The following is a 20,203-nucleotide window of genomic DNA, read 5'->3' as shown; positions in this document are numbered from 1 at the left end:
AAATAATTAAAGAGCAGCAGTAAAATAACAATAGCGAGGATATATACAGGGGGTACTGGTACAGAGTCAATGTGTGGGGACTCCGGTTAGTCGAGGTAATATGTACATGTAGGTAGAATTATTAACGTGACTATGCATAGATAATAACAAAGAGTAGCAGCAGCATATAAAGATGGGGGGCAATGCAAATATTCTGGGGTAGCCATTTGATAAGCTGTTCAGGAGTCTTATGGCTTGGGGGTAGAAGCTGTTTGGAAGCCTCTTGGACCTAGACTCGGCTCTCCGGTACCGCTTGCCATTCGGGAGCAGAGAGAACAGTCTATGACTAGGGTGGCTGGAGACTTTGACAATTTTTAGGGCCTTCCTCTGACACCGCCTGGTATAGAGGTCCTGGATGGCAGGAAACTTGGCCCCAGTGATGTACTGGGCAGTACACACAACCCTCTGTAGTGCCTTGTGGTCGGAGGCCGAGCAGTTGCCATACCAGGCAGTGAAGCAACCCATCAGGATGCTCTCGATAGTGCAGCTTTGAGGATCTGAGGACCCATGCCAAAACTTTTTAGTCTCCTGAGAGGGAATAGGCGTTGTCGTGCCCTCTTCACCACTGTCTTGGTGTGCTCGGACCATGTTGGTTTGTTGGTGATGCGGACGCCAAGGAACTTGAAGCTCTCAATCTGCTCCACTACATCCCGTCGATGAGAATAGGGGTGTACTCGGCCCTCTTTTTCCTGTAGTCCACAATCGTCTCCTTTGTCTTGATCACGTTGAGGGAGAGGTTGTTGTCCTTGCACCACACAGCCAGGTCTTTGACCTCTTCCCTATAGGCTGTCTCGTCATTGTCGGTGATCAGACCTACCAGTGTTGTGTCATCGGCAAACTTTATGAGGGTGTTAGAGTCGTGCCTGGCCGTGCAGTCATGAGTGAGCAGGGAGTACAGGAGGGGACTGAGCACGCTCCCCTGAGGGGCCCTGTATTGAATATCAGCGTGATGGTTGTGTTGTTACCTACCCTTACCACCTGGGGGCGGCCCGACAGGAAGACCAGGATACAATTGTAGCGGGAGGTGTTAGTGATGAGCTTTGAGCGCACTATGGTGTTGAAAACTGAGCTGTAGTCAATGAATAGCATTCTCACATAGGTGTTCATTTTGTCCAGGTAGCAGTGTGGAGTGCAATAGAGATTGCATCATCTGTGGATCTGTTGGTATTACAGACTCAGTCAGGGACAGGTTGAAAATGTCAGTGAAGACACTTTCCAGTTGGTCAGCGCATGCTCGGAGTACACGTCCTGATAATCCATCCTGCGGCCTGGTGAATGTTGACCCGTTTAAAGGTCTTACTCACATCGGCTGCGGAGAGCGTGATCACACAGTCATCCAGAACAGCTGGTGCTCTCACATGCATGTTTCAGTGTTACTTGCCTCGAAGCGAGCATAGAAGTAATTTAGCTCATCTGGTAGGCTTGTGTCACTGGGCAGCTCGTGGCTGTGCTTCCCTTTGTAGTCTGTATTAGTTTGCAAGCCCTGCCACATCCGACGAGTGTCGGAGCCGGTGTAGTACGATTCGATCTTAGTCCTGTATTGACGCTTTGCCCATTTGATGGTTCGTCGGAGGGCATAGCGGGATTTCTTAAAAGCATCCGGGTTAGAGTCCCGCTCCTTGAAAGTGGCAGCTCTACCCTTTAGCTCAGTGCAGCTATTGCCTGTAATCCATGGCTTCTGTTTGGGGTATGTACGATGTCATCAATGCACTTATTGATGAAGCCAGTGACTGATGTGGTGTACTCCTCAATGCCATCAGAACATATTCCAGTCTGTGCTAGCAAAACAGTCATGTAGCTTAGCATCTGCTTCATCTGACCAGTTCTTTATTGACCGAGTCACTGGTGCTTCCTGCTTTAGTTTTTGCTTTTAAGCAGGAATCAGGAGGATATAATTATGGTCAGATTTACCAAATGGAGGGTGAGGGAGAGCATTGTACGCATCTCTGTGTGTGGAGTAACGGTAGTCGCAAGTTTTTTTTCCTCTGGTTGCACATTTAACATGCTGATAGAAATGAGGTAAAACGGATTTAAGTTACACTGCATTAAAGTCCCCAGCCACTAGGAACTTTGCCTCTGGATGAGCGTTTTCCTGTTTTCTTATGGCGGTATACAGCTCATTGAGTGTGGTCTTAGTGCCAGCATCAGTCTGTGGTGGTACGTAAGACAGCTAAGAAAAATACATATGAAAACTCACTAGGTAGATAGTGTGGTCTACAGCTTATAATGAGATACTGTACCTCAGGCGAGCAAAACCTCGAGACTCCCTTGCCCTCCATTACATTATTTTTTACTTAACTTATTTTTCTTAAAACTGCATTGTTGGTTATGGGCTTGTAAGAAAGCATTACACCTGTTGTATTTGGCACGTGACAAATACAATTTGATATTTTCTGTTTTCTGCTAACAAAGCCTGCAGTACCGCGGTCGGCCTTGAACTCCGTGGCTTCAATGAGTGCGGGCAGTAGTTCTCTCATGGTATGGCCACACTGAGATGCTGTGCCTGCAAATTCTGATTAAACCAATGTTTTTTGAATGTGAGTCATCTATTGCCAGAAGAATATCAACATAGATGATTGTCCATAAAATAGTTGCACAATATGGTTGCCTTAAAGTATACAACTGGTCCCCAAAAAATAGAGATGGGCTGATAGACAAAAACGGACAACAATATACGACATATACAATTTCATCTGTGTTCATGCATCTCAATGTGGTCGTACCTGTAGGCCATCGGCACACTGGGACTTTGTGTCTGACAGTCCGTTGCCAAATAGTTGACTTGAGTTGTACTTTTGACGAACAAAAACGAACAATGATGTACGTCAAATACAATTTTATCTGTGTTCATGCGTTTGAGTGTGGTCATAGCCTCCTCTCAGTAGCTTAATGTACCCTACTTTGCCCTCTAATGGTAGTACATGACCTTACGTGGTTCCTGCCATCACAGCAGATGTCAACAACAACAAAACCTATGACTGACTGTACAGTATGCCTAAAAGGCACAGCTATTGACACTTTTGTCACACTTTCAAATGTGTTTTGGATTAGACAAATTGATCAGTCACAGCTTAGCCTTCCACCTACAGTACCAATCAAAAGTTTGGATGCACCTACTCATTCAAGGATTCTTCTTTATTTTTACTAATTTCTACATTGTAGAATAATAGTGAAGACATCAAACTATGAAATAACACACATGGAATCATGCAGTAACCAAAAAAGTGTTAAATCAAAATATATTTTAGATTCTTCAAAGCAGCCACCCTTTGCCTTGATGACAGCTTTGCACACTCTTGGAATTCTCTCCACCAGCTTCACCAAGAATGCTTTTCCAACAGTCTTGAAGGAGTTATTGTTGACTGCTTTTCCTTCACTCTGCGGTCTAACTCATAACAAACCATCTCAATTGGGTTGAGGTTGGGTGATTGTGGAGGCCAAGTCATCTGATGCATCACTTTTAAAAAAACTTTTGTTTAACTAGGCAAGTCAATTAAGAACAAATTCTTATTTACAATGACAGCCTACTCTGGCAAACCCCGACAACGCTGGGCCAATTGTACGCCGCCTCCCAATCACGGCCAGACATGATACAGCCTGGATTCAAACCAGGTACTATAGTGAAGCCTCTTGCACTGAGATGCAGTGCCCTAGACCGCTGCGCCACTCGGGAGCCCATCACTCTCCTTCTTGGTCAAATAGCCCAGCCTGGAGGTGTGTTGGGTCATTGTCCTGTTGAAAAACAAATGATAGTCCCACTATGCGCAAACCAGATGGGATTGCATATCGCTGCAGAATGCTGTGGTAGCCATGGTGGTTAAATGTGTCTTCAATTCAAAATAAATAACAGACCATGTCACCAGCAATGCACCCCTACACCATCACACCTCCATGCTTCACAGTGGGAACCGCACATGCAAAGATAATCCGTTCACCTACACTGCGTCTCACAAAGACACTGCTTTTTGAACCAAAAATCTCAAATTTGGACTCATCAAACCAAAGGACAGATTTCCACCGGTCTAATGTCCATTGCTCGTGTTTATTGGACCAAGCAAGTCTCTTCTTCTTATTGGTGTCCTTTAGTAGTGGTTTCTTTGAAGCAACTCGACCATGAAGGCCTGATTCACGCAGTCTCCTCTGAACAGTTGATGTTGAGATGTGTCTGTTACTTGAACTCTGTGAAGCATTTATTTGGGCTGCAATTTCTGAGGATGGTAACTCTAATGAACTTATCCTCTGCAGCAGGTCTTACTTTCCTGTGGCGGTCCTCATGAGAGACAGTTTCATCATAGCGCTTGATGGTTTTTGTGACTGCACTTGAAGAAACTTTCCAGATTGAGTGACCTTTATGTCTTAAAGTAATGGTGGACTGTTGTTTCTCTTTGCTTATTTTAGATGTTCTTGCCATAATATGGACTTGGTCTTTTACCAAATAGGGCTGCTATCTTCTATATACCACCCCTAACTTGACACAACACAACTGATCGGCTCAAACACATTAAGAAGGAAGGAAATTTGACAAATGAACTTTTAACAAGGCACCCCTGTTATTGAAATGCATTCCATGGTGACTACCTCATGAAGCTGGTTGAGGGAATGCCAAGAGTGTGCAAAACTGTCATGTTACTACATGATTCCATGTGTGTTATTTCATAGTTTTGATGTCTTCACTATTATTCTACAATGTAGAATATAGTAAAACAAATATTTAAAAAAAACCTTGAATGAGTAGGTGTGTCCAAACCTTTGACTGGTACTGTATACTTATTCACACCCAGTTCTTGTAGGAAATGCAAACTTGTAGTATATTTGAGTTTTTAAAAGGTTTTTAAAGTTTTTAATTTCCACTTTGTGACATTTCAGACTTGATATGCCATAAAGAACAATGTATAAACCCCTACAATAATCCACACAATAATTCACATTTCCTGTTGCTTCAGGATTATTTTCCTGCTGTAGCAAACAGTCTCAAAGTAAAATACTACATATGTACGGCCCGCAACAATAAGTTTCCACAGACTGACACTGCGACTGTGCATTGGCCAGAAAGAACTTGGCCAACCACTCCAGAAACTGAGCCTACCTTAATTAAAGCATGTTTGTTTTTGTTGAAGACCCTCAAAGGGCTCTTTTGAGTGTGAACGCAGCCCCCAGCTCACAATGGAGCCCCCAGTCATTGTCTCTCTAGCGTGGCGGCCATTGCTTGCTGCAGAGCCTGCTGACTCATAAGTATAGATGGAGGGAGAAATGAGGGAGGGATGAAAGAGGAGATGAGGGAGGGAGGGGGATGGAGGGGACAGTGTCAAATTTGCTGAAGTTCATTCATACCAAAGAGAAAATAGGAGAGGAAGAGAAGAGGAGGAGGGAGACGCAACACACCAGCCATCTTATTTCTCAATCGCGCTTTAACAGCGCTCGTAGCCATGACAACCCAGTCCGATGATCTCATAGCTGCTCCTGAGTGCCATCCCTTAAAAGAGCCAAGAGTTGTTGTTGGAGCTATAGACACAGAACAGACTACCGACAAACAGACAGAGCCAGGCACAGGCAGACAGCAGACGCAAGAAAAAGCAATACAAAAGACTGACATTTTGAAGCTGCTGTATGAGAAAAAGGCATAGAGTACAACAATGTTCAAATGTATTTATAAAGCCACTTTTCCATCAGCCGATGTCACAAAGTGCTGTACATAAACCCAGCCTAAAACCCCAAACAGCAAGCAATGCAGATGTCAAAGGTTTGGCCAGGGTAGGCCATAATTGTAAAATAAGAATTTGTTCTTAACTGACTTGCCTGGTTAAAAAAAACGAATATCATTAATTGAGCACAGATCAGGCACTATTTGCAAGTGAAAATGTAGTGTGACGCATTTGCAATGTTTACATTTTGATTGGTGGTAAAGGCCCACTCTTTAATAGTTGGTCCACCTTACAAGGTGTACCTTTAGTATTTGCTCTTAAATGTGCATCTGGTCATGCAGAACTCAAAAGATGGGCCAATGGTCATATGCAACCAGGTGTTGTGCCCCCTGGTGGCTGCTATCCCCTTAGATGAGTCATCCGCTTAGCTAGCCAACAAGAAGTACAGTGTTAGAAGAGGTCTTAGAAGAAACATTGTGCACTGGGCCTTTATTCCTTGCCTTTCTTTCTCTACAGCAATGGAGACCAAAAGCCCACAGCAAGAGGCATGTTAATTAGAAATAAAATCTAAAAATTCACTAACGAGACATGATTCTCCTTGGTTAATAAACCAAGTGGACAGACGGTTAAAGATACATGCATGAATAATTATATTATATGCCTAATTACAAATCAGTTCCTAATACTGCTAAACCAATTATGTATAATAAATAGTAACAAGACAAGTAAACTTGCCATTCGGCTGGGGTAATTCATCAATAATCATCTTCAGGTTTTAAGCAAGGTGAATGCAGCGACAAAATGCAATACTAGCAATCTCACCCTGCTAAATGAAAAGCTAAATGAAAAGCCTATGCGGTTTCCCAGACAGAGATTCTCCATTCAGAATGCTTTTTAGTCCTGGACTAAACTTAATCTGTCCAGTTGACGAGACACAGATTAAGCCTTGTCCTGGACTAAGAAGCATGTTCAAAGGAGAATTTCTATGGAACCGGTGTATAGGAAACATGCACTATAGGTCAAAATATGGTCAGTATTAGGCTAGGGACCAACTTCCCGTTTGGGCCGAAATTGAAAAGAGTAAGTACGTGTGTGAGAGAAAACAAAATACTATTTATTATGCTTAATTCAATGTGCAACCACATCTGCAGAGGTACTGATACTTGATTTTGGCCAATGAGGTCAGTGTAGCTGCAGTATCAACTTCCCTCTATGGCTTTGTTAATGTAGGCTACCTGGGCAGACAACAATTACAATTCAACACATTTTGGTGCCACGACAAGTGCAGAAACTTTTGCCAAAGTTTATATTCCAAACAAACATCCACACAAAAAAAAAACGCTTTAAACATGTACTAAAAAACATTTCCAAATGCAGTACTTTTAGTTTTCAGAGTATCCCAATTTGCTGGCATAATCATAGTGAAGGAAGTGTTCTAATGAGGGTAAATACAGAACACTTTCCATCACACATCAGAGACATCCAGGATGTGGACTATTATTTACAGGTCTGTAATTTTGTATTTAAAATCTAGTGAACGTTCAAGTTGAAACAGGTTAGGGGTTTGAGAAAGCCTTACGAATTAAAAGTGTAATTCCAACACCTTTATTTAAAAAATAATTCTCACAGTTTCCACATTGACCTAGGGGGCAAGCCGACATGTCTTGAAGCATAAGGTACTACATCTCTGAGAAACTAAGCCTGCTCTAAGATGTCACACATCACTACTGTATAGATCGCTATAGATTTGGTGTGGGCAATTCTGTGGGTGCAGTTTTTTGGTCTCCCCTGCAGTAACACACCTGATTCTACGAATCATCCAATGAATCACTGAATTCCATGAAGGCTCATCGTCTTCCATTAAAACTTAGATTAGTAGAATCAGGTGCTATTGCTTGGCTGGAGCAAAAGCCCGCCCCCACATCGGCCCCTCACTGGGTAAGATTGCCCACACTTTCTTCAAACCTTGTGTTTATTTTCACGTTGTTGTGTCTCAATAGGGCACTAGGCTCTAAACAGGAGTTGAGTGCAAGTGTTGGGTCACTCTGAGGACATCAGCTTGACATCGAAATGTCAGTCACCTGGAACCTGCTCATCATAACAATGGATTAAAGCTGAGAAAAATGTATTCATCGCTGTCTTTTTTGTTGAGTACTTTCTCCAGATCCTTTAGAAACCCATTGTCAACCCAACTGTTCAATTGACTTTAAATGCCTGTTTTAAAACACAATTTGTTGATATTATTTAAAGAAATTCCATGCACAAATAATTTCAAAGTAACTTCAAATTAAGTTATGTGGTTATGAGTGCTGCCCTTGTGAGGTAACTAAGGGACCTGTGAGTGATGTCTACTGTATTTACCACCATGAAAGCCATGATGCATACTCCACAAGACATGCCACCAGAGGTCTCTTCACAATCCCTAAGTCCAGAACAGACTATGGGAGGTGCACAGTACTACATAGAGCCATGACTACATTGAACTCTATTCCACATCAGGTAACTGATGCAAGCAGTAGAATCAGATATAAATACTAGTGGTGTAAAGTACTTAAGTAAAAATACTTTAAAGTACTACTTAAGTCGTTTTTGGGGGTATGTGTACTATTTATATTTTTGACTACTTTTACTTCACTACATTCCATACATTTTCCCTGATGCCCAAAAGTACTCATTACATTTTGAATGTTTAGCAGGACAGGAAAAGGGTCCAATTCACACAATGATCAAGAGAACATCCCTGGTCATCTCTAGTGCCTCTGATCTGGAGGACACACTAAACACAAATGCTTAATTTGTAAATTATGTCTGAGAGTTGGAGTGTGCCACTGGCTTTCCATAAATAAATAAAAAACAAGAAAATGGCGCCATCTGGTTTGCTTAATATAAGGAATTTGAAGTGACTTGAACATTTACTTTTACTTTTGATACTTAAGTATATTTTAGCAATTACATTTACTTTTGATACTTAAGTATAATTAAAACCAAATACTTGTAGACTTTTACTCAAGAAGTATTTTACTGGGTGACTTTCACTTTTACTTGAGTCCTTTTCTATTAAGGTAACTTTATTTTTACTCAAATATGACAATTGCTTACTTTTTCCACCACTGAAAAATAGACCTTATATGGAACAGCGGGAACTGTGAAGAGACACACACAAAGATAAAGACACACGCATACATTGTAATATTGTTGTATGGTGGTATTATACATTTTGTACTGTAGATATGTATGTAGTGGTGTAATAATGTTACTGTTTTATCTCTTTTTTTATATGTAATGTAAGTGCTTTAATGTGTTCGCAGCACCTAATGGGGATCCCTAATAAATATGAATACAAATGATAGAGTAATGAGCAGCAGGCGACAAAAAGCTCGGCATTGTGTGACCCATCCAAAGGTTTTGTTATATTATTGTGACCCACCAAGTAAACACAAATATGTAGAAAAAGACAGTGCTAAATAAAGTATACTACTTAAAATATATATTTCAAACGTTTTTTCCTCCATCACGACTGCCAAGTAATTAAACATGTTTCTGGCCGATACCCAGTCTTAAGTTGCAACCCTAGAGAGGAATTACTCTCAACGCATCAGTGGGGCCCCAACCCACCACTTGGGAAACACTGTCAGAGTTATTCCTGTCACCCTTTTGGAAATACTGCCAGAGTCATTCCTGTTACCACCTGGGACATACTGCCAGAATCATTTCTGTGACGTCTATCGTTTCCCCCAATTCTCTCTTCCAGGCCCCTCCTCTTCCTTCCATCGGGGAGAGTGCTTCAGTGTTTAGCATGGTTCCTTTCCTGAACAGACCCTCTACTTTCCTTCCTGCATGGGACACTTCTCGTAGCCCTTTGTTAGAAACCCGCAAATGGAAACAAAGGGCTTTCATTCAATTAAACTTGTAACCAGGTTTCTGGGACAAGTAAAAAAAACAGGCTTTTCCGCACAGCGAGAAAAAGCATGTTTCAATCCAATTGCAATAGTTTTATTTTGGCTTCAATGCGAAAACATTGTTTCGTTGAGTACAGGAATGCACATTTTGTTTTGGATGTTGTTTTTTGACTTAACCGGTTAGAGTTTAATCGAATTCAATTCAACCCCACAGTCACAGCTGCTATGGGCTTTCCTGCTGAGGTGGGATGCGCCTTTCCTTCCTCAATTCAAGGGTGTGTGTGGGTTTTAACCTTGAGAAAACCAAGGACAACATTCTTCCACTACCTCTGTCAAATTGGGCCAGATAAATAGTCAGTGAATGAAGGGTACCTACCCACTGGGCACACACTGGTTGAATCAACATGGTTTCCAAATCGTTTCAATGAAATAACGTTGAACCAACGTGGAATTGACATCTGTGCCCAGTGGGTATGCACATGGAGCAGCTGCCTCCACTACCCCCCTTGTTACTCAGTGACTACCACAATGACATGATGGGGAAGAAGGGGCTACTGTCAACGGATGCACACATCTAATAGCAAAAAACATTTGCTGCCGGATGCTGCAATTCACAAATCAGATTACATGCAAGAGCTTTGATATTCAAAGAAACACAACATCCCTTTGGGTGGTATTTAGTTGTTCAGTAATCAGTAGCTTACCAATTCCGGACATTGTTCAGGACTGAAGACATCCCAACCCTACAGCAATTTATAATCAGCCAAATACCATATGACAAACACAATTGACAATTGGCATCAAATTTTTTTTTTAAGTTTTGTCTGGTTAAAGCGAAAATGTAAAAACAATAATTTATGTGATTTTCTATCTTCTACAAATGGCAAAGCCCACCCCACATGGCTTGATCAACCTGAGCCCTTTGGTCTTCAGACCTTCAAATGTCGAGTGCATGAACATCTAGCCACATCGCCGGTAGGACAATTTATCCTTGATCTGCAGTGAATTATTAATGGCCTATTAGATTTATTTGATGTCTGACATGACTATTGTTCACAATTGCACCTAACAAAAACCGACAAAAACAAAAACAGACTCTGGCAAGTGAGAAAACCCTCATTTTAAAGGGATATTTCAGGATTTTGGCAATGATAAAAATGATCTACTTCCCAAGAGTCTTGTGGATACCATTTTTAAATCTCTGTGTCCAGTATGAAGAAAGTTAGAGGTAGTTTTGCGAGCCAATGCTAACTAGCGTTAGCGCAGTGACTGGAAGTCTGTGGGTATCTACTAGCATGCTGTATGTGTTCAGAATGAAAAGGAACAAGCAGACCTTAGATATACATGTATCCCAAGTAAACAGAAACAACTTTCCTAGACTTCTAGCTAGTCTAAGTAACCATGGCCATCCCACACATCTATGGGAGAGGTTTATGCAGAAGAAAGTACTGACTGTGATACGGATTGCGGGCTGAAGTACAGCCCACCCACACAACACTACCAGAAAATGTCCAACAGAGCCACATACAGAATAGAATGGCCTAACATTGGAATTAGAAATATGTGGAAAATTCTGGAATCTGCCAGTGATTCTATGCCCCACCTTAGTTTCTCTAGACATGGGAGTAGCAGACCAGCTAACTCCAACCAAACAAACTTATTAGGTTAGACCAACTTGTGACTCTGAACTTTGCTATCCAGAGCCAACCATTGTTTTCAATTTCAAAAGCTCTATTTCCTCACCTTTTAAGCCAAGTCAATGTGCATGTGATTATTAACTGTTGTGAATATGAATTCAACTTCCAGCACTCAGTAAGACATGAATCTGATACAGTATGACTGTGTTTTGTCAGATGAAAGATGGGTCAGCAGACAGAGTTTTCCACATCTGTAGTATGTTCAGCACTGCGCTGGCCAAGCAAGACAAGTAGCACTAGCAGCTTGCATGAGCATTAATATAGAGCCCTCATTAGATTAGAGACTGTATTCATCTGTGGTTATTTATTAGCTATCAGGGAAACATTCCAAAGCTTATCAGTGCTGGCTGCTTTGGTGGTAGGGTCAGGGAGGGCATGGTACCCCCCTCCATGGACAAATAAGCACAGAATCTCCCCTTGTTTGAAACTTTTTCTCAATCAATATTTGACTGTTTTGCAACTTTCCCATCCTTTTGAAATTGTTGATGTGGCAGAAAGAGAGAGAGATAGAGAGATGTTTACATGGTCCTGAACTTGGTCTCTTCACAAAGCAATGGTGTTTCTCAATAGGTATTTGATTTCTTGCTTACAGTACATAAAGAAAAACACAAATAGCCTACTCTCTCTAAAAGCAGATTTTGTTCAGACTTTCAAAGCATTTATGAGTGACCGACCCTGAAGTTTTCCGCACTAGACAACCACCTCGGTTCATCTTCACATGTCCCCAAACTTCATGGTATACACATACACACACACACACACACACACACACCACTCGCTCTAACCACACATGCATCTCTACTGCTCTGATTGTTTACCTGAAATACAAGCAGATCCCACTAATTTCAAGGGAAACTCCAAAGTCCCACACATATTTCCCTTACTAGCAGAACAATGGTGAGGAAAGTGAGAATTAAGGAAACCACAGGTAGGGCTATAAATTAACATGTATTTGTACTCTTCTGCTGGCCTCAGGGTTCTCCCATTACTCCTCCTGGGTACCATGAGTCTCACACATTCCATTTGATCACAACCCAATGCGCACAGATGTCAATTCGACGCCTATTATACGTTGGTTCAATGTGTACATTGAAATTACGTGAAAACAACGTTGATTCAACCAGTGTCTGCCCAGTGGGAAAGGCCTACTGTTATTCATTAAAGTTGAGGCACAACATCCTATTGTGCAGAGTGGACCACCACAGTGTTCAGATGACCTGAAACGTACTTTAGGCTACTCAATAAACAAAACAAACAAGTGACAACAACCTGCCTGGATGTCATTATGATGATAATCACAGATAGCCTATAGGATTGATTGAGTACAGTCTTACCGATGCACTTGATCTCGAAACCTCCGGGCGGTTTGAGGGCCCGCCTCGTCCATCCCGCTCTGAGCACCTCGAGGTGGTGTTCCTTCCCTTGGATCAGCAGGACATCCTCGTCAATCCAGCCTAGGAAAAAAGTCTCCGATATCGCATCGGTCACTTTCTTATTCCAGAAGTGCTGCATGTTGACAGCTTTGAAGTCGGCAAATATCTCGTAGCCCGTGTGATGTTGCTGGAGCTTGTCGGTTACCGCGGGCGACTCTTCGGCGCCAACCCGAGACAGCACTATGGCCAGGGAGTGAGGCGCGATCTGCAGAAACTTATCCATGTCTCAGTGCTTCGCTCTCCGCGACACTATGAATGATACCAACTTCCAATTTCTCAGAGCAGCATGTTTTACAGTATGTTTTATTCCGTACTTTGATATATTTCCAAAACGAGCACATCTTCTTGATATTTCAATCTTGATTTAGGCCTATTGAAAACTGTAGGCTACCACACAATAAACCTGACAGCACACATTTGATCTGCATCACGCAAAATGGAAATGTAGGCTATAGCCTATTCTTACAATAAATGTTCCCGCTATTTGTATCCAAAAACGAATCTTAACTTGTCAAACGTTTTTATCAGGCGACAGTAGTATACCAATTTAACAGACAAATGAACTCTTAAAACCAAGCTTTCACATATAGCCTTTAGAAGAAAATAGGTGAACCGATTATTCCATGAACCACTTCCCAAGGAAGGCTATCCGTATTACTTTCGCAAACGGTGAGAACCCCTCAGCTGTGTATGTACGTCGATCAGTGCATAGGGAATATATAAACTGCAAGTGCAGGCGATGACATCATCGTTCTGCCGTTCATGACTTCATTTGGTGTGCAAAAGGCAGCCTCCCTTTCAATGAGGGCGCACCGCGTCTCCGCATTCATCCAAAAATGAAGAAATAATCCAAACTGGTTTACATTTTCTTTTGTTCTGTGTACAACGCCTGACACATAGCCTACTGTATACCATTCACAGTCAAACCCTCAGTTCTTTGAGAAGATAGAAGCCTAATCGAAGAGGATCAGGACCACCCAATATTTGACCGTAACTCCACCTACAGCCAACCCTCTGAACATCACGAGCTCCATACCGGGGTATTGCAACAGGTGAAAATAAAAATATTTGACAGTCAAATGACAGGCGATAGAACTATAGACTACCTGTCTAGGCAGACTGGTCTCAGTCTAGACGTAACATAGTAAATGTAAATCCAGGACACTCAAATTAGTATGATATGTTAGGTTTGGTATGGTTACATAAAATAGTTTTATAACTAACCCAAGATAGACCAGAGCCAGTCGTTTTCAAATGGGAGTAAATTAATCATAGTGGGCAGAACAAGCAAGAAGGTGAGTACAACCAAAAACGAGCTAGTGAGCCCCTATTAATGCATTCTAGCCTTTATTTGCATATTTCTGTTAGGAAACTCCTACTCTGTGAAGTGTGCAATAACACAATTCGCCCTTGCACTCCTAAACAATGCCTTTAGAAACTTTGTCAAAGGGTAAAGTCTACAAAACCAAAACGCAGTCCACTCTGTTACATATTCTAGTTTTGGAAACATTAAATTGTATGGAGATTAAATGTTTCAGCTGTAAAAAAAAATAATAATAATAAATTAGCAGAATGTCAGCCAAAATCCATTTTGCTTCATCTTCTCCCACTGGTTTTCCTCTCATCACCACATTTGGTAGTGAGTGAAAACGCCAACTGGATGCTTCACATTTGTACATCTGGTGAAATATCTGTTGGTCTGATGAAGGCATAACTGCCGAAATGCATTAGCCTGTCCAGCTGAAAATAAAAAGATGAAAAGGAGGGGACATCTGTCTTTTTTGTGTGACTTCTTGGAGTTTCCAATGTTTCTTGAACTTGGGGTTTCATTGCATGGTTATTGTCATATGGCAGAGCACCCAGCTATTAAAGCGAGAGAGCGCACCTGTTACCCACTCCTAATGTTAGCCACAGCAAATTGGAATTCATAACATATACGTTTTACTAACTCATAACATACTGTACTAACTGCAATTCGTAACATATCACATGAAATGGATGGACATCCACAAATTAATACATATGAAACGTAAGATATTATACAAAATGGAGTGTCTCGGATTTCCATACAGAATAATATGAAATGCTATGAAACTGTAATGGATACTCAGAGAGAAAGAGGTATAGATTCACGCGCAGAGCGTGGCAGCTGTTTATTTTGCCTTCGCGGAAGGCAGGAAATGTGGTCATAGGCAGGTAGGCAAACAGGCAGGTGAATCAAAACTAGGACTGACGGCTATAACAGGTTCTCACAAACGAGCTAGGAAAAGGCTTAGTAGAGTCAAAACGAACAATACCACCCAAAAGGCACAAACAGAATGAACTAAACTAAAGGACCAGGTGAGTAACTAACACAGGTTAAATAAATGAACAAAAATGAAAGACAGGGCTACGTTCAAGAACACAAAGAAATAGAACAAGGTTGACTAAGAAAATAAACAGAACCTTTCAGTATCCCCCACTCCCCAAGGTAGGCTCCTGACGACCCAACGGCACCAGAGGGTGGAGCGGGCGGGGGAGCATAGGCGGCCGCCTACCTCGGAGGCGAGGTCCGCCAGATTGGTTTGACGAGGTTGTGGACTGACCCGACATTCTGCGTCGAGGCTGATGTCCAGGGGGTCTGTTCGGGGAGGGAGGGGGGGGGGGGGGGTTTACAGTGGAATGCTGGATCATCTCTGGGTTGAGGATGTCCTGGTCGAGGATGCCCATAACCTTCCCAGTCCACTAGATAGTGGATGCGGCCCCTCAGGCGTTTGGAATTAAGGATGGCCTGAATGGCGTAGGCAGGTTCCCCTCCGACGTCCAACGGTGGGGGCACACTGCGGGTTGAGACTGGAGAATGAAGAGGACTGTAGGTGACCGGTTTAAACAGAGACACATGGAAGGACGAGGAGATTTCATACTGACGGGTTAACTGGAGGCGGTACATGACAGGGTTGATGCGATGGGTTATGTTGAAGGGACCAATGAAGCGAGAACAGAACTTTTTGCAGGGGAGGCGGATGTCTCTGGTAGAGAGAGTGTATGGCAGAGTGAACCTCCCACTGTACCGATTCCATAACGCAAGAGGAAGGAAGAATGGGTGTAGGGTCTGAGTTACTGGTCGGAAGGTCAGACTGACGGGAGAGAGCATCAGCTTTTACGTTTTTCTTTCCAGGGATGTACTGTAAGTAACATGAAAATGGAAGCGTGTGGAGAGCCCAGCGGGCTTGACTGGAGGTTAACCTCTTGGCCCCTCTGATATATTCCAGGTTATGATGATCTGTTAGGATTAGAAAGGGATGTTGTGCCCCCTCCAACCAGTAGCTCCACTCCTCGAGGGCCAGCTTGATGACGAGGAGTTCTGTTCCCCACATCGTAGTTCTTCTCAGAGGAAAGCTTCCTGGAGAAGAAGGCACAGGGATGTGATTTGAGAGGTGTTCCCATCCGCTGAGAGAGTATGGCTCCTACTTCGGAGGCATCCACCGCCAGGTATTCGTAGTGCCCTCGTGCGGTGATAAAGGCCGTCTTCCATTCGTCGCCTTCACATATAACAAGGTTATATGCACTTTGCAGGTCGAGTTTTGTATAGATGTTGGCACGGCCCCCTTGTTCAAGGGTTGCTTGTTGTTCAAGGGAAACGGCTCTTGACCGTGACGTCATTCAGGGAACGGTAATCAATACATGGATGAAGACCACCGTCTTTTTTTTTTCCAAAGGAGAAGCTGGACGCAACCAGGGAAGAAGGACAAATAAAACCGTTTGAGTGTTTCATCAATGTAGTTCCAGGTCACCTCTACAGGCTAGCTCTGCCTGAAGTTCCCTGTTGAGCCCTCTTCAGTAGACGGTAAGTATAAAGCAGCCTCACTCCTTCCACTCCCTGCAGCCATAGTGCAGAACTCAAGGGCATACTCGGCAGAGCAGGTGTTTATTTTGCCTTCACAGAAGGCAGGAAACGTGGTCATAGGCAGGCAATGGTCATACACAGGTAGGCAAACAGGCAGGTGAATCAAAACTGGGACTGAAGGCTATAACAGGTCCTCACAAACAAGCAAGGCAAAGGCTTTGCGGGGTCAGAACGAACAATAGCTCACAAAGTTACAAACATAATGAACTGACCTAAATAAGGAGCTGATGAGACCAGGTGAGTAACTAACACAGGTGAAATCAATGAACAAAAGTGAAAGACAGGACGACGTTCAAGAACACAACGAAACAGAACACAAGGTTGACTAAGAAAATAAATACAGAACCTTTCAGAAACCAGGTTGGTGTAGTCTATGTAGGCTAGTAATGATGTTTACTTAGTAGATTAGGCTACTGTAGGCTTATTGCTTGCATAGTTGAGCAGTTTTGTAGGGCTACACAAGTGAACTAAGGAATAGTAGGCACATTCCTCTTGTGGAATTACAAAACACACAACTCCATTATGCAATTAAAAACAATCACTCAACTGAGCAAATTGATCAATATTAGTAGTATAATTAATTAATAGCAATTCCATCTACCTGGTCTAAAGCAAAAAAGGTACATCTAAAATGCTGAAATATGTGCAGCACTACAGAAATAATGTCTTTATATTTGAAGGAATTTACTTCCTTGAGAGGAAATATTGAAAAATGGAACATGTTCAAAAATTGTGTTTGAAACTATAGTTACTTTTTTACTGTCAGAGTGCCAGGCCAACCCATACACTCTCCATTCAAGCAACTGCTTATTCCTGGTTCACTATTGGTTATTATCCCAGAAATTCTAAACAATATAACAATATTTGACATCATGACCAAAGTTAGAAAGAAGTACTTGCTACAGGCATTCAGGTAGAAAGCATTCAAAAAGTATTCAAGGGGTAGAATTATTTCAAAGGTTGAGAGTATTTTAATACAGTATTTTACAGACATATTTAAAGAGGGAGAGTCTGTCTGTAATAAATACAATAGCAAGATACTGTATAATAATGTTTATTTATTTAGGTGAAACTCATAGATGATACAATTGGATTGCATTGCATTTATATAGCACTTTTCACTACGTCCCAAAGCTTTTATCATTGTAAGAGAAGGACTCATAGTGTAGTGGTCTAACGGTGGTCTAACGGTCTAAGCAACTGCATCCAGAACACATATACCACCGCTATTTGAGCACACTCTCTCATCTCTATATCTATCTTTCCAATAAACAAAACAAAGATGTGAGGAGTGGGACTGCCACTACCAAAAAAAAAAAAAAAAAGAAGGGAACTCTCATTCAAAGCAGGAATGCCATTGTGTCCTCAACAGGAAATAGAGAATGTCCGTATTTCAGTGTTTTGTTTGCTTATACCAGTTGAGGGGAACCTGATCATGTTCCTTTTTAGAGTGCTCCTTTTCTGGGGCCACAACAAAAATATGTACTGTTGGGAAACACTGCGTATACTACTTCCTTTGTTGTTGTTTTTTACGTCGATGGTCAGTAGGTTTGCACCAGATTTTATGTTTAAATCAGACATACTGTAACTAAACATTCATAACTGTTGTTATTATCTGATCTAACATAATTAATCTAACAATTGGAAATATGTGCTGTTTTGAAACAAGATTTGAGGAGGGAATAATGATATACACTTAGTGAACATTAGGATCAAGTTACCTCTGAATAAAGCTGTGGAATGTTTCTCCCTTGACGGACATTTGTTTGACATGCATGAGGAGGCATTGTGAGACACACACACACACACACACCTATAGCTAGGTGAGGTCTTGAGTTAGGTATTCTGATCATGCCTAACACACACACACACACACACACACACACACACACACACACACACACACACACACACACACACACACACACACACACACACACACACACACACACGCACACGCATGCACACACATACACACATACACCTACCTACCTATAGCTAGGTGATGTCTTGGGTTAGGTATTCTGGTCCTGCCTAACACACACACACAGACACACCTATAGCTAGGTGAGGTCTTGGGTTAGGTATTCTGGTCCTGACTGACTAGGCGCTGTCTATGGCCCTGACCAGTTAGGTGCTGACTATGGGTCTCTGGTCAGGTGGTCTTCATGGTCCTGATAGTCTTGTTTGGCTTTCTGGTCGTGCTGCATGAATCGCTTGGCTTTCCACGCCATGACCTATGTCTTTTGCCATATCCAACAAAGGTTACCATACATTACACTGATACTCTGCATGGAACTGGGAAGCTATTCTGACGATGCTGACTTGATAATAAACTCAAACACTATTGCTCATTCATTGTCATATACATCCTTTCCTTTCTCCATAAGACCTTTCAGTTCTTTTGAAGTGGTACATCTCATCCAAATTACATTATACAACATCTTCCTCTAGTGGCCCTTGCATTAGATACACTTTGAAGAAGGAAATACATGTACGGCTATATCCCTTGCAGCAAAAACATTTAGGGGGAGAGAAAAAATTCAGAACTCTACAGATTATGCCTTGGCTCACTCCATCAGACTACAGTCAGATATCAGCCAATCACTCATGACACGATACATAGCAGGAAGAACAATAAACAGTGTTAGTTGGCTCTATTGCACAAATATGAATTGTAATATATTCTGTCTTGGTCCCTACCATCTGATACAGAGAGAGAAGAGGGGAGAGAGAGTGACAGAGTAGATTGGGAAACAACACAAACGTGGCAAGACACTGATTTAGAGGGATTGGGTTAAATGTCCGCATGAGTTTATCTATGACAATGACTTTGACATGATCTGCCTCACTGAAACATGGCACAGAGAAGGTTACTTTTTTACCATGTTAATGAAGCAGCTGCGCTTGGATACAAATGCATTTTTTAAAAAGCTGTGCAGCCATGGTCACAGTGTAGGCCTTCTTGTTTTACAAAAAGACTGCATTATTTTAAACCCAATGGCTGTTGCTGATTTTCAGTCTTTTGAGTGCCTTGCTTTTAAATGTAAACAACCAAATCCCTGAAGACTTTTATCTCTGAGTTTTTCTAAACTAACAACCTCTGTATGCCCCACCCTCTCTAACATTGTAATTTTTGGAGACTTTAACATCCATGTTGACTCACCCAAGTTTCCTATGGCTGCTGACTTCCTTAACTTACTGGACTGTCTAAACCTGCTGATGAGTATTTCTATTTCTGTCTGTAATAAAGCCCTTTTGTGGTGAAAAAATCATTCTGATTGGCTGGGCCTGGCTCCACAGTGGCTGCAATCCTGCCCAGTCGTGTGAAATCCATTGATTAGGGCCTAATGAATTTATTTCAATTGACTGATTTCCTTATATGAACTGTAGCTCAGTAAAATCTTTTAAATTGATGTGTTTACATGTTGTGTTTATATTTTTGTTCTGTATAGTTATTTTGACCTTCAATGTTGAAACCGGATAAGAAATTAGACTTCTTGCCATCAACAAAGTCTAGAGCCAGAGATTATTATACTTTTTTTTATTCCTGCATTGCATACCTGCTTTGAACACCTGCATTGAAGTCATTCACCTAATATCCCCT

General features: G+C 41.9%; 1 protein-coding gene across 1 annotated transcript in view; it reads right to left on the bottom strand.

The window, feature by feature from the left end:
* LOC110534281 (storkhead-box protein 2) overlaps positions 1-13,696 on the bottom strand; it is a 65,162-nt gene extending 51,466 nt beyond the window's left edge. Inside the window, exon 1 of the mRNA XM_021619045.3 lies at positions 12,612-13,696. Within this exon, the coding sequence (XP_021474720.3) occupies positions 12,612-12,933 (322 nt within the window). The 5' untranslated portion in view covers positions 12,934-13,696. The remainder of the gene's footprint in view (positions 1-12,611) is intronic.
* Between the last annotated feature and the right edge of the window lie 6,507 nt (positions 13,697-20,203).

The sequence above is a fragment of the Oncorhynchus mykiss genome, chromosome 10 (assembly GCF_057628025.1).
Source record: "Oncorhynchus mykiss isolate SJ-2025 chromosome 10, ASM5762802v1, whole genome shotgun sequence".
Classification (NCBI taxonomy): domain Eukaryota; kingdom Metazoa; phylum Chordata; class Actinopteri; order Salmoniformes; family Salmonidae; genus Oncorhynchus; species Oncorhynchus mykiss.
This window is presented reverse-complemented; position numbering and strand designations above follow the sequence as displayed.